Genomic DNA, 14,748 nt, shown 5'->3' with positions numbered 1-14,748 from the left:
GGCCCGCCCTCCCCCGAGGGGCCCGGCGGGGGGCGGTGGGTGGCGGCAGCCCGGGTCCCCGCCGCGCTGGCACTGACGCGGCCGCCATGGCGCAGGAGAACGCCGCCTTCTCGCCCGGGCCGGAGGAGCCGCCGCGGCGCCGCGGCCGCCAGCGCTACGTGGAGAAGGACGGCCGGTGCAACGTGCAGCAGGGCAACGTGCGCGAGACCTACCGCTACCTGACCGACCTGTTCACCACGCTGGTGGACCTGCAGTGGCGCCTCAGCCTGCTCTTCTTCGTGCTCGCCTACGCGCTCACCTGGCTCTTCTTCGGCGCCATCTGGTGGCTGATTGCCTACGGCCGCGGCGACCTGGAGCACCTGGAGGACACCGCGTGGACGCCGTGCGTCAACAACCTCAACGGCTTCGTGGCCGCCTTCCTCTTCTCCATCGAGACGGAGACCACCATCGGCTACGGCCACCGCGTCATCACCGACCAGTGCCCCGAGGGCATCGTGCTGCTGCTGCTGCAGGCCATCCTGGGCTCCATGGTGAACGCCTTCATGGTGGGCTGCATGTTCGTCAAGATCTCGCAGCCCAACAAGCGCGCCGCCACGCTCGTCTTCTCCTCGCACGCGGTGGTGTCGCTGCGCGACGGCCGCCTCTGCCTCATGTTCCGCGTGGGCGACCTGCGCTCCTCGCACATCGTCGAGGCCTCCATCCGCGCCAAGCTCATCCGCTCGCGCCAGACGCTCGAGGGCGAGTTCATCCCGCTGCACCAGACCGACCTCAGCGTAGGCTTCGACACCGGCGACGACCGCCTCTTTCTCGTCTCGCCGCTCGTCATCAGCCACGAGATCGACGCCGCCAGCCCCTTCTGGGAGGCGTCGCGCCGCGCGCTCGAGAGGGACGACTTTGAGATCGTCGTCATCCTCGAGGGCATGGTGGAAGCCACGGGTGCGGGTGGGCCCGAGGAGGGGAGCGGGCTTGGCGGGGAACCGGACCTAGACGGGCGGGGAGATCGGGGGCGGGGCGGGGAGCCGGTTGCTGAGGAAGGCAGGGGCAAGAAGACGGGCCCTGGAAGGTGACGGGGAGGATGGATGGAGAGACTGAGGTGGGAGAGGGGGACCTGGGGCGGGGGAGGAAGAGAGCGACTCCGCAGAAGGCCAAGAAGCTTGGAGGAGTGCTCCGAAATGGCACTGGCTTGGGGCCCTGGACTGGGAGAAATGTGTCACTTGGAATAGAGAGGTGATAATAATAGCTAGCACTCACCAAGTGCTTAATCTGTCGTGCACAGTTCCAAAGCACTTTACACCTCAGAGTTCATTTAATCCTCACAAGATCCCTCTGAACGTAGTTAACTTTATTAGTGTGCTCATCTGAAAATGAGACGAGATTGCCCCAAGGAGAGATTAAGTCCACTTTCATAAGCCAGTAAGTGGCCGTGCCTGGATTGAACACAGGCGGTCTGGTTTCAGTGGCTAGTGGGCTAGAGTTGCAAGGAGGAGTTAGGTTCAGGTTTTCACTGCTGAGAAGTCCAGCCCCCTGAGATTTGATGGTGACGGTTTTCCATGCCCTGAGTTATTCCTAGGCTGGACCTTAAGGAGAGATTAATACCTGGTCCCACTTTTGCCTCAGTTTCCCCATCCATCCAAAGGCTCTCAACTTCCACTGACACGGGAAATAGAGGATGTTGCCATTTCTAGTCCCTTCCCAGAAGGAACTGGCAACTCATCTATGACGTCAACACCTCCAACTCAGGCCTACACAGTGAAGGGTTTGGGAGTAGAACGAGACCAGTGTAGGAGCAGCAAACGAGGTAGGTCCCTTAGGACTTGAGATGTGGAGATTAGATGAAGGTAAGAAAACTGCAGGTAGAGAACCAAAGGCCCACTAGGGGGCGCTGTATTCCTGCCACTGAGGCCAGAGCCTCTGTTGCTCCCCGCTGGCTTCTGACAAGCTGGTGCCTTCAACTTCCTTCCATGCTTCCTTCACGCTGAGCCTGTGCTTCGTCCCCACCTCTGCCTCAATGCTGCACATTCCTCCTTCACCCCCGACTGGGCTCCACCTAGTTCTGTCCCCTTCCACCACATTCCCATCCCATTCCCTTTCTCTATCTCTCCAGCTGTTGCTCTTTTTTGCCAGTATCTCAGGCAGGCCCCTCTCCTGCCCTCTTTTGCCTTTGTAACCCCAGCGCCTTCCTCTCTTCTTCTCAGCCGCTCTCTCCCCAGTGTCCTTTATGCCTCTCCCCTCCCCCACTGGATGGCCTTCACCACGGAATACCAATGTCCCAAGATGTCTCAGGGCCAGGCTTTCAATGCTCAGGGCCATTCTGTGCTTAGCTAATGTTCATGCTTTCGTTCCCCCTTGTTCTGAGATGGATATGGGTTGGGAGAGAGATCCTGGGGTAGGAGAATGACCTGCAGGGGTGGAGGAAGGGGGGCGCACAACGCAATCCAACAGGGAAGACAGGACACAGGCCTAGGGGAGGGGTAGTGGGGAGGATGAGATGGAGAAGATAGGGATGGGAGCTTGTCTGATTTTTCTAGAGATAAAGCTGGAAAGGATGGTAATATTTTGGGTGAGAGAGTCAGGATCAAACTGCTTTTGAAAGCCAGCATAATGAGCCAAAACCCAAGAAGGTGACATTTAAAAGGAATAAATATAAAACTCTACATTTAGGCTTTAAAAAAATCACTTATGTAAGCACAGCATGGAAGAGTTCTGGTGAAAAAAGAACAGGGGGTTTTAGTTGGCCACAGGCTTGATGTCGTAGCACGTGATACAGCTTCCAAAAATGTTTATGTAACGTTGTCCTGGGCTGTATTAGCTGAAGCATCGTGGCCAGAAGAGAGGGGTGGTGAGCCCTCTCTTATGCATGGATCAGGCCACAGTTGGAGAATTTATCACACTCAATGTGCTTAAAGGGTCCTCCTTGGCTATTCTGGTTTGCAATCAAGAAAGTAAAATTTTTGGAAGTCAGGTCAAATAAGCAATGGCAGAGGGAGCCAGGGATGTTCAGTATGAAGAAGAGAAGACATGAGGGAACCTGAGACTCCTGTATTCAGATACTCAAAGGGTGTCAAGTGGGAGGGGAATGAAACCAAGGGGTGGAAATCCCAGGAGGCAGATGAAAAACAACCCAACTATTAGAGCCATCACACAAAGGAGTAGCCTCCTTGTGAGGTAGCGAGGCTCTGAGAGGGAAGTAATTCTGGGACGTAATTGAGTACAAGTTAGATACCCAATGTTGGGAAAGCTCCACTGGGGAGCCCCGTATGGAATGGGAAGTTGGACTAGACGATTCCTAAGGTCAGTTTCAAGGTTAAGCTTCTCTGGTTGGCATCACCTAAGGAGAGAAGGGGGAAATATGGGCTGGAGACTAAGGAGTCGGGGCAAATGGAGAAGAGGTGGGGAAGCTGGAGAAGAACATGAGTTGGCAAGGGAGAAAATGCACTGGACCAGAGGGAGGCGGGTCCCTCGGGGGCATGGAGGAAAGGGAGCTGGGAATGGGGATGAGAGGCCAGAGAGGGAAGTTTGGGACTGGGATTCCCCCCTGACCCCTCCTCCTTCCCCCAGGAATGACATGCCAAGCTCGGAGCTCCTACCTGGTGGACGAGGTGCTGTGGGGCCACCGCTTCACATCAGTGCTGACCCTGGAGGATGGCTTCTATGAGGTGGACTATGCCAGCTTCCACCAGACCTTTGAGGTGCCCACGCCCTCATGCAGTGCCCGGGAGCTGGCAGAGGCTGCAGCCCGCCTTGACGCCCATCTCTACTGGTCCATCCCCAGCCGGCTGGATGAGAAGGTGGAGGAGGAGGGGGCAGAGGAGAGGGCCGAGGAGGGGACAGGAGAGGGGGAGGGGGTGGGAACAGAAGAGGCAGAGGGGATGGAAACAGGAGAGGGGGCAGGTGGGGGTGCTGGGGCTGACAAGGAGCAGAATGGCTGCCTGCCATCCCCAGAGAGTGAGTCCAAGGTGTGACCAGTTTCCTCCAGACCCCTGTGGCAGACCAGGGGCCAGTCATGAGTACATGGGGAACTCGGTATCAGAGGTGGAGCAGGAGGGGGCAGCACAGTTCCTGGGAATGTACTAGAGTCAGAGAGGCCCTCTCAGAGCCTCAAGTCTAGGATCCAATACAGAAGGGAGGCGTACCGATTTCAGGATAGTGGAGGGTGTGGATGGGTGAACATATCAGTATGTGCATTTGATCTTCACATCTGTTCATGGGTGTATAGATGGACAGAAGGATAGACTTGCGCGGGTTGGATGGGAAGGTGGTGGCAGATAGAGATAGCCATGGATAGGACCAACACACGGTTGGTGCGCTCAGGGCTGTTGCTAACCCGTAGAGCACCTTTATGCAAATTCTAAAAAGGCACCTTTTTCCTCCAGACCAGGGTGCATGGCTTGGGGAACAGAGTGTGGGATGGATTGCAGTCGCCACTCACCTCTTCAGCCAGCCCCCCTGTGTATAAACACCCTTTCTAACCAGACACAAAGCACAAGCTGAACCAGAGGAAAGAAAGCTGGGCAGAGATGGGCACAGATGAGAAAGTGTCTTCCCAGTTCCACCCCTACCACTGTGACAGGCTGAGCAGGAGGATGAAGGGCTGCAAGGGAGGCTCCGCAGGTGTGGATGGCCTGATTCCATGGGCAGGGAAGCAGGCAGTGGGAAATGCCTGGGAAAGGAGAACCAGGGGTGACTATTTTCTGAAAGTGGAGAGAGACCTTGCAGGTGCCACAACAGAGGCAGGAAGGGAGAGAGAGGTTGTAAGGAAGAAGAAAGGCCAGGAGAGAGAGCTGGAAGGTGGGTTCACTAGAGCTGCGACACAGGAGGCCCTGGGGAAAGCAGTTTGTCCCTGGGGCACAGAGGGAGGGAGTCATTCAAATCATTGATGGGTGCCATGTGGGGCGGATATTCAAAGACCCAGTTTCTATCTTTGGAACCAAGGCACATGGGAAAAACAGAAGAATATACTGTGGCAACCGAACAAGGTATAGTTCAAACTGAGAACCCGCACAGTCTCTCAGAACAGAGAGTTTGGTAATCAGAAAGCTAGGAACTGAGCAAAGCACAGGGGATGATGTAAGCCAGCAGTTATGGAACCAAGGCACATGGGAAAAACAGAAGAATATACTGTTGCAACCGAACAAGGTATAGTTCAAACTGAGAACCCGCACAGTCTCTCAGAACAGAGGGTTTGGTAATCAGAAAGCTAGGAACTGAGCAAAGCACAGGGGATGATGTAAGCCAGCAGTTACAAAACTGTAGTGTGCATGAGAATCACCTGGAGGACTTGTGAAAACACAGACTGCTAGGCCCCACTCCCAGGGGCTCTGACTCACCAGGTCTGGGGCAGAGACCAAAAATTTGCATTTCTAAGAAGGTCTCAGGTCATGCTGATGTTGCTGGGCTGGGGAGAACCACTGCTCTCAGCAAAGACTTGGAGATCATATCAGGAGATGGGGCATGTAAGCTGAGGAGCAGCTCAGAAGTTGAGGAGAAGCTGAGAAGAAGACAGAGAAACGTAAAGGGTAGAGTACTGTGTGCGGGAAAGGCGACCTGAAGCCCAGGCTGGAGAGGTTAACTTTGGGCCCAGGAACTCAGCGGTCGGTGGACAAGCCGAGGTGGTGTTTGGGAAGATGAGTGGGCAAGATAGATATGAAGAAACATTTAGAAGGCCTTGAGGGGATTCCCGGGAAGTTTCAGGAAGCTGGAGCAGGAAGGGCTTCAGTGGCAGCAGAGGGAACCCCTGCAGCACTGAAGAGGTGGGACTGTAAATGTGGAAGAAACGTGACGAGTCCAAACATCTGAATGTGTCTGCCCAGCTGGGACAGGGGCCCCTGCAGACATATTCCCACCTCCACCCCTTCCTGGTCTCATCCCTCAGGATGGCGAGGGGAGAGTGATGCAGGTTGAGAAGGGGCAGAGGGGTGAGACGAGCTGAGGCTGGCCTCCTGGAGAGAAGTGCAGGCCCCAGCGAGCACACCCTCCGACAGGGGGTCCAGCCCACAGCAGCGCTGGCCGGGCAAAGACCTCCATCCCTTGGCCCTGGTTATGCCCCACTCCTGTCCTTGAATAAAGGTCTGAGCCCCTCGGGGAAAGCACCCCAGTCTGATCTCCCAGCCCACAGCAGCGCTGGCCGGGCAAAGACCTCCATCCCTTGGCCCTGGTTACGCCCCACTCCTGTCCTTGAATAAAGGTCTGAGCCCCTCGGGGAAAGCACCCCAGTCTGATCTGTTCCAGGCTAGGAAGCTGGGGTCCTATGAAGCCTCCTGGAAGCAGGAGAGGGGTCACCAGGGAGCCTGTCTGTCCCAGCTTGCGTTCACTCAGAGAAGACCCCAGCCCCAGTCCTTTCCCTTCAGTCTACGCATGGACGTCTTTGCCTCAGGTCACAGGGTCACCTGGGTCACCCTTAGTGGAAGATGAGGTCCCTGAACCCTGGTGTCGGATGGCCCCCCAAGAATAGATGTTGGGTTGGTGTATGGGGAGTGATTTTGATTGAATTCAGTGAAACAGACAGGAAGGGTTGGGCTGCTCAGTATCCACACACACTCACAGTAGTTAACCCATTGCAATTGAACAGGCAGAGAAACTGAGGCCCCTCCTGCCTCCTGGAAGTCACGGAGACCCTGCCACAGCTGTCCTTGCCATTGACACCACTCAGGGCACCACTGCACAGTGCAAGGAGTCAGGAGACCTGGGTTCTAGTCCTGGCACTGAATGTCACTAATTAGCTCTATGACTCTGGGCAAGTCACATCACTTCTCTGGGTCTCATCTGTAAAAATGGCACCTAGCAAACTAGTAATGCTCAATAAATGTTTAAATAACTGAACTGAAAGAGGTAGACTGGATGCCTCTGAAGGTGCAGAGCAGCTATGAATTTTAGGATCAGAGAATCCATAGGTAAAAAAATTCAGGGAGCCCCAGGGCACTGGAGGAAGGCGGAAGCTAGGGGGAGAGGCAGGGGGAGGCTGTGGTGGCAGATGAATGCAGGTGCAGTGGCTCTGGGACACACAGGCTCTCCCCTGACTGCTGCTGTCCCTGCCACCCAGGTGGCTATGTTCTGGGGCTTCTATTCTGCTACTGTCAGACAGAATAATTAAGATCAGGAGGAAAAAGACTAAGGGCCCAGGGCTTGGTGGGAGGAGTCAGGCCCAAGACCAGCCCAACCAGGAGGAGACAGCAGAGAGGTGTGGGGGAGTCTGGGGAGGTCAGAAAGAGCACTTCCCCTGGAAGCGCCTGCCCTACAACTCAGGAGAAGGCTGGGGAGAGGGAACCCAGCTTGGCTGAAGCTCACCATCCCTTGCTGTGCTCCCCTCCCTAGGAGGAGTCCATCCAAGAATTGGCTCAGCACTGACACTTCAGGCAGCAGATGGGACCCAGGTGTCCCCTCCCAGTGGGTAGCATGGCCCTTGGAGGCCAGATGGTATTTGTGGTGGGAAGAGAGTCCTAGGTCATCCAGAATAGGTTGTCAACCCCCAACAACCACCCTACTGCACACCCCCAGCATTTTACAGCCTCACAGCGGGGGAAGACACAGCCAGGCCTGGATTTTATAAAACAAGTTTATTCACATTTTAGAAAAACTAGTTCTAGGACAGGGACTGGCCTCCCTATAGGATGGGTATGAGATCAAGAGCAGAAGGCCAGAGGGAGGAGTTTGGGAGGGAAGCAGTGGGGAATGGGGGCTTGTCTCCCACTCTGGGTGGGGATAGGGGAAATAAATTAAAGGGTGGACAGGGGGAGAGGGTATCCAGGCAGCCAGTGGAGGGCTTGAAGCTGGGCTGGAAGACAGTCCCTGCAAGAGCTGGAGAAAGAGTACAGAGCAGGCTAAGGACGGAGAGCCCCGAGTGGGACTCCCTCGTGGCCCTCACCTGGAACAGGATCCTGCAGAGCTGAGCCGGCTGCTCCTCCTCAGGAGGGGACGACGGGAGGCAACAGCTCAGCTCAGGACTTGGGGTGGGAACCCTTGGAAAGACAAGACTGGGGGTGCTTTTCCCTCACCTGGGGAGTGTGGGATCACCGTTTTCGCAGTCTCTTCATAAAGCAGCAGGTGATGGTGCCAAGGACAGTGGCACCGGTGACGAGGGCCACCCCTGCACCCACCAGCAGGGGCACAAATAGTGTGTCCAGGGCTGGGTGAGAGAGGATGGTTCTGTTCAGAGGGGTGCCATCATCCCCCACCCACGGTCACACTGTCTCCCAGCACTTTCTCCATCATGTTCTCTGGACCCACCTCCTCACCCACAGACACAGCCCCTCCCCTGCCTACTGCTTGCCCCTCAGCCTCCAAGTCAACACCAGCCACAAAGGACCCCAGTGCTGATGGGCTGAGAGCTGGATTTCCAAGACCTTCCATGTGACGTGATGCGGAGAGGGAGGACAGCAGCAGGAGGATCAGAAGATGGAAAGAGAAGAACAAGGGCAGGAGGCTGGGAGGCGGGGGAGGAGGTGCTCACCGTGCGTGTAGGGGTAGACCGTGACAGGCCCCGAGCGGGCACTGCCTGCCTGGTACCAGCTGTAGTCGGCGTGCTGCACCCAGGCGCTGGGGGCACAGTGGTACACGCCTTCGTCCTCGGGCCCCAGACTGTGGAGTCTCAGCCGATGGCTTCGGGGCCCCACCAGCTCCACGCTGACAGGGCCTCCTCCAGGCCGGTCCCCCAGCTCTGCCACACCGTCCCGGCCCACGCCACCCACAAGCTCGGCAGGGGCAGAGCTCAGCTCGCCCTCCTCCAGTCGCTCCACCCACCAGCTGGCGGCCAGCCTCAGCCCCGGGGGGCCGCCCCGCACAGAGATGTTGCACAACAGGGAGGCAGTCTCCCCCCGGTACACGGTGCCCCCTGCTAGCCATGCCACAGCCTCCAGCACCACACCTGCAGGACAAAAGACATGGGGTCAGAGGGTGAAAGGTTAAGGGGCATGGGGTTAGGGCTGCTGTCTCAGCAACGGCATGGGAAACTCAGGGTATTTCCACAATCTTGGCAAATAAAGCACTGTGAGACGAAGGCGTGGAGGCAGCTGATGAAGAGGGGGAAAGGCATGGGAACAGAAAGAAAACGGTTCCACAGCCCTGAACCCTGTCAAAGGCCCAGTCCCTCTCACCTTCCTCCCGTACGTGCACTGGGAGAGGCCGGGAGCGGGCACTGGCTGCTTCACGGAGCCGGGTCCCAGACCCTCGAACATAGGCTTTGGCGAGGCAGCGGTAGGTGCCTGCATCTCCAGGCCTGGCAGCCTCCAGCCGTAGCCGGTAGGTTCTGGATGCCACCTTCTCCATGGCAATGTGCCGGTCCTCGTAGCCAGGGCCCAGGCTGCCCACACCCTCTGTGTCCAGCTGGGCTACCAGGCGGCCAGGCCCAGGTGCCCCGGCAGGTGCCATCTCCCAGCCCACGGAGTATGCAGCATGACGGCCTGGGGGGGGCAGTGCCCCTGACACATTGCACAGCAGTTCAAAGGGTTCCCCCGGGCCAATCCGACGCTCACCAGGCCCCACTGCCACTGCCAGCTGGCTAGCTGAAACACAGGAGGAGGAGGGGGTCATGGAGGCAGGAGGGGGCACAGAGGTGCCAGATTCCTTGTGGAGTTCCTCCCTTGACAGCAGCAACTTCAAGACCTCCTGTCTGCCTCTCGCTGGATATGACCATCTTCCTCCCACCCAGCGGCCTGACTCTCACCCCTCAGACGTGGCCCTCCTATATCACACGCAATTTCTGAGCAGAGAAAACCCATCATAGAGAGGGAAGGAATGCTAACAGGGCTGCTCACTCTAAGGATGATAAGGTCCCCAGAGTCAGACGATGACCACCCAGTGCCCCCAGAAGCCCCAGTGCCCACACAGCCACGTGGCCCTCCTATATCACACGCAATTTCTGAGCAGAGAAAACCCATCATAGAGAGGGAAGGAATGCTAACAGGGCTGCTCACTCTAAGGATGATGAGGTCCCCAGAGTCAGACGATGACCACCCAGTGCCCCCAGAAGCCCCAGTGCCCACACAGCCACCATCCCCCCCAGCTCCCATGGTGGGATGTGTGGCACTCACACAGCGTCTGCACATCCACATGGGCCAGGACAGCCCTTTTCTCTGCGATCTGGGCCCAGCTACCATCAGGATCCTGAATCCATTCAGCAGCAGTGCAGTGATAGGTACCGGCGTCCCCTGCCTGGGCGCCCCCCACCACCATGCGGTACCTATCAGGCCCTTCCTTGCCCAGCCGCAGCTCCCCTGCAGCCAGCCGCTCAGCATAGGGAGCTCCAGCCTCCACAGCCAAGTCCGACCGGAGTCCCACCACTTCCTGCAGAGTCGCTCGCCCCACTGGCGCCTCGGGCACGGCTCGCCCAAAGGACACCGCCAGGTGTGTGTGCTTCTGTGTGCTCGTCCGCGCCAGGCAGCCCAGTGCTAGCTCCTGCCCCTCATGCACCATCAGGCGTGGGGGGGAGGTTGGGGCCTGGCGGCCTCGGGGCCCTGGAGGGGCAGCAGACACCTGCAGCACATCTGGAAGAACTGGAGAGAACAGCTGGAGTGAGAAAGGGCTGGGAGCTGGCGGCTCTTATTAATGTCTAGTTCCCTAAATACCAGCTGTGAGCTCCTAGAGGGCAAAGACTGCATGTCATATCATTTCTTTTGTAACTCGGTGCCAAGCACTATGCTGGGCACACCACAGGCACTCAATAAACACTTGCCGAATTTCATAGAACTAGCCCATCGCTTACTCACCTTATGTTGGAGACTGACCCCTGTTTGAAATACTCAGAAAAGTGGCTCTGTCTTCCTTCTCAGAAGTCAAAGAAACTAAAGGAGCAAGAATGTCACACGGTCTAACTCCTACCTTACTTCTACTCTCTTTCCCAGATCTGGGTCCTGGACTTTCCAGGAGTAGAGTCTATTCAACCCATCAGGCTTCCCCACACTATCCAGGAGCGGAGAGTGGACTGGACAGCCTAGGACATTCACCTTCTCCCAGGAGGTAGCTTGATATGATTGGAAGAGCAGTGGACTAGAGTTTAATAGATCTGGGTTTGAGTCCCACACCAGCCACTGACTCGTTGGGTGACCGTGCAAGTCACTTAACCTCTTTGGGCCTCAAGTTCCTCATCTGCAAAACCTGAGGGGTAGTTAGATAGGTCTCTCCTGGCCCTCATTCCCAGCCTTGAGGGTGGGTGTGGCCCTGCTCCATCCCAGGACCCAGTACCTCTCAGCTCCACCTTGCCGCTATAGCTGCCCAGGTAGCGGGCATCCGTGGAGGGTGTGTAGCACTCGTAAACACCAGCATCCTGGGCCTGCAGGTGGGCAATCTTGAGCACCACGGCATCACCCTGCAGACGCTGCACCTGCACTTCACCAGCCGCCACACGGGGCCCAAAGACAGCGTAGGAGAATCGGGTGTCCCTGGTACTGATGATGCCCAGTGCAGCCTCTGGAGCCTCAGGCCTGTACAGGAACCACTCAAAGTCCTGCTGGGCAGGGCCCTCATAGCCGCTCACGTTGCAAGAGATGGAGACGGCTGTGCCAGCCACACGGTACAGGGGCCCCTCAGGGACCAGCACCTCCCGGGCGCAGCATCTGACTCCTGTAGAGAAAGGCAGAAGAAGTTGGGGGTGCCTGGGTCCCCATTCCATGCCCCCACCCACTACCACCAGCAAAATTCTTGACTCTTGCCTGTGAAAGCAAAAAGAAAGAAAGTATACAGCTTGGCCCTATTTTAAGAACAGGGAAGGGATACTGGGACATAAGACACCTGGGGCTCAAGGAGGTGGTATAGGACCAGGTTTGCCTCAGAACCCAGAAACATCTCATTTCTGGCCAGCCTGTAGCAGAGCACCTAAGGGCAGAAAGGAGCTCCTCTGATTCCTGACTTAACCGTTCTTGATTCCAGCTGGACCTTGATCTCCCCCCACCCCATTCACCCACCTCCATGTCTGCAATTTCTTCCTGGGGGGCTGGTCAGGGGAGCCTTCTGGCTAAGGGACTCTGAGACCACATGTCCCCCTTCTTGCTTGAGGGGAGCTGGCAAAATCCTGCTCAGAAGGGCTGGTTGGCTCAGCTGTGTCACCTGGGCCAGACAATGGAGCCAGTGGCCCGAGCTGGACAGGGCACAGACCCAGTCAGTTCTCACCACGCAATGCCCTCCCCCCTCCAGCTGTGCCATGAGCGCACTTGCTTTTTTCCACCCCACAGGGCTGCCGAGGCAGCTGGGGTTTCTGGGGCAAGAACCAGGCTCTGCCCTGGCCTTGGTGGGGTAAGATCCCCTCCCCTAGTGTCTACCAAGCCTCCTGGCTAGCCCAGCTGATGCACAATGCATCCCCCCAAACTCCCTAACAAGAGCCTTCATTTGCATATGGCATAATTCATTTACATATGGCTCCCTTTCTGCAGGGAGGCACTAAACCCCCAGCTGCCCCTTCCAATTGCTCTCCCCAGAGACCAAACCTCTCTTCTTCACCCTGCCCCGCCCCCACACACAACCCTGCCCCAGCAGATGCTACTGGCAGCCTTGGAAGGCTCAGCTTCTTCCTTCTCTCCTGCATCCTTCCATAGCTCCCACTAGATAAGATCACAGAACCCAGAATGTAAGAAGGTCTGGGTCAACCCCTCCCCCCATTTTACAGATGAGGAAAACAAGGCAAGAAGTATAATGTCTTGGCCAAGATCCTGCTCTCCTTGGATGGTTTCCACACACCCCTGCAGAGGGACGAAACCAGGGAAGAAGATGGGAAACTCCAAGGCCAGGCCAGAGGGGACTGACCTTACCAACCAGAGTGCCACTTTCAGGCTTCCCAGGGGGATATCCTGGCCTTTCTATAGGAGCTGGAGGAAAACACCCAGGAGTCTGTAGTCAAGCTCTGCCTTCCAGTTCCCCTAAAAAAGGCTCCTGTTAGCTTCCCCACCCTGGCTGGGCTCTTAGCTCCTTCCTTCTTCCTCTGGCTGAGTCACAGGGAGAACTCATGGTAGGTTGGTTGGGAGTCAGGCGGTCAGATTCTAGCCCCAGCCCCATCCCAGTCCCCATCTCCAGCTGTATGACCTGGAACCAAGTCCCTTCCTCTCCTGGGCCTCAGTTTCCACACTGGAGGAGAACTAAGAGCTGCAGCTTTGGCAGTGACTCAGGAGGGCCCTGCCCGAGGCCTGTTTCATAATCAGGGTGATGGCAGAGACAGCCAAGCTGACACTTTCCCTGGCTGCCTCCGGGCAGACTCTGCTCAGAAGGGCCCTCTCCCATCTTCCTGGCTCCACAACTGCTGATGCTTTGAGATCCCCATGGGAAAGTCACCCCCCACAGCCTTAGGAAATCAGGTGCCACACAGCTGTCTCCCCAGCCAGGCCCCTCCTGTGTGTTAGCAGCAGAGAGGAGAGGGAGAGCAAAAAGGCTTGCTCTGAGTCAGATCTGGGTTGAAATCCCAGCCCCAACACTGACTAGATGTGCTCTCTGGGGCAAGTTCCTTCCTTTTCCTCATCTGTGAAATGAGTGTAAATGCCGCACACACTGGGCACTCAGATCTAGGCAGGCTCTTCTCCACCTCCCCTGGGCCTCTCTCTGTTCCACACTGCCCGCTGGGGAAAGCAAGCCAGCTACTAGGCAACCAGGTCCCACAGCTCCTTCTCTGACATCCTCCTGCCTCCTGCCCAGGGTCCCAAGGAGAGGACTCATCCTAGCCCTGAAGGACCCAGGCACCTGCAGAAGGGGAAGACTGCTCAGTGCCACTGTGGAGCTCTGGTCTAGAAACAGGCAGCTCAGCCTTGACAACAGTAGCTCTGAAGCCACCATTCCCCACTCTCCTCCACCGCCCCCCCCACCAAACCCCAGCCCGGCTCCCACACCACACTCTTATTCCAAGGGCTTCAGTCTCCTAAACATTTGTACAGGCAGTTCCACTGTCTCCATGCCACACTCTTCTCCAGACCACTCCCTACAGGGAGCCCTCCAGTTCAGGCCAAAAACAACTCCACTGTCACTACCTCCATGCATCCATGCAAGGCTGGCCCAGAACACCTACCACAACACACACAAGGGTGCTTGGAGATCCCAGGATCAGTCTCCATGAACCTGGTTTCTCCTGAGGCACGGAAGCTGGGACTAAAGGGGTGTGACAACGAGGGAGGGGAGAGAAGGTACTGCAGAGCCAAGAGCCATCTGGGAGAGGGGAAGAAGGCCAAAGAGAGCCAGCCCAGGGTACAGATGGGGATGAGAGAGGGAATTGCCCCCAACCTTAGGTGATGAAGAGTGGAGGGGTGGACAATTAGGGGAGACTTACTTCAAAGGTCGTGGGCAGAATCAGCCCCTGGGCCTCCAGCCAACTCTGGGGCAATTATGAAGACGGACAGGCGCTGCCCACGCAGGGCGGGCACCCAAGGCCAGGCCTGGAGCTGAGTGTGGAGCAGAAAGGAGTCGCAGCATTTGGGCTCAGTAACTCCAGGACCTGGGTACGCCGGCTGAAAAGTGGGGCCTGCCCCGGAGGCCTGGCTGTGCCTGGGGCGGCAGCTCGGAAGGTCCTCACTGTGCCCCAGCCCGGGGAACCCTCACTCTCCCCAGGACTGGCTCGGCCGGCGGCCACAAAGGGCAACTGGGCGCCGAGCCAGGGTAGGCTGGAGACACACCTGACGGAGACGAGGTGTGCGAGGAGCTCCGAAATGCTGGGGAGGCTGGCCGGGCCGGGCGCCGGGCGCCAAACACCTGCCCCGCGGAGCCGGGGACCGGGGCGGGGGCCGGGGACCGGGGCGGGGCCCGGGCTTACCCAGCATTAGCAGCAGCAGCAGCGGCAGCGGCGGG

General features: G+C 57.5%; 2 protein-coding genes across 5 annotated transcripts; one reads left to right on the top strand and one right to left on the bottom strand.

Annotated features, from left to right (window-relative positions):
* The first annotated feature begins 86 nt into the window (after positions 1-86).
* On the top strand, positions 87-7,433 carry KCNJ9 (potassium inwardly-rectifying channel, subfamily J, member 9). 2 transcript variants are annotated; one of them, XM_008569523.1, is made up of 3 exons: positions 87-936; positions 3,559-3,788; positions 6,569-7,433. In XM_008569523.1, exons 1-3 carry the CDS (start codon positions 87-89, stop codon positions 6,713-6,715), a joined length of 1,227 nt encoding a protein of 408 aa, XP_008567745.1. In that variant the 3' UTR covers positions 6,716-7,433. The 2 variants fall into 2 exon arrangements, with proteins under 2 accessions (XP_008567745.1, XP_008567746.1); XM_008569524.1 differs by lacking the exon at positions 6,569-7,433 and adding an exon at positions 3,867-5,054 and having other exon boundaries at positions 3,559-3,803.
* Positions 7,434-7,534: 101 nt separating this feature from the next.
* On the bottom strand, positions 7,535-14,741 carry IGSF8 (immunoglobulin superfamily, member 8). 3 transcript variants are annotated; one of them, XM_008569521.1, is made up of 7 exons: positions 14,714-14,741; positions 11,176-11,553; positions 10,026-10,487; positions 9,090-9,497; positions 8,447-8,860; positions 7,992-8,122; positions 7,535-7,817 (listed from the first exon to the last, which is right to left on the bottom strand). In XM_008569521.1, exons 1-6 carry the CDS (start codon positions 14,718-14,720, stop codon positions 8,007-8,009), a joined length of 1,785 nt encoding a protein of 594 aa, XP_008567743.1. In that variant the 5' UTR covers positions 14,721-14,741; the 3' UTR covers positions 7,535-7,817; positions 7,992-8,006. The 3 variants fall into 3 exon arrangements, with proteins under 3 accessions (XP_008567743.1, XP_008567742.1, XP_008567741.1); XM_008569520.1 differs by having other exon boundaries at positions 7,535-7,794; XM_008569519.1 differs by having other exon boundaries at positions 7,535-8,122.
* Between the last annotated feature and the right edge of the window lie 7 nt (positions 14,742-14,748).

Source organism: Galeopterus variegatus, unplaced genomic scaffold (assembly GCF_000696425.1).
Source record: "Galeopterus variegatus unplaced genomic scaffold, G_variegatus-3.0.2 Scaffold506, whole genome shotgun sequence".
NCBI lineage: Eukaryota > Metazoa > Chordata > Mammalia > Dermoptera > Cynocephalidae > Galeopterus > Galeopterus variegatus.
Note: the sequence above shows the minus strand (reverse complement) of the source record. Positions and strands in the feature narration are given on the sequence as shown.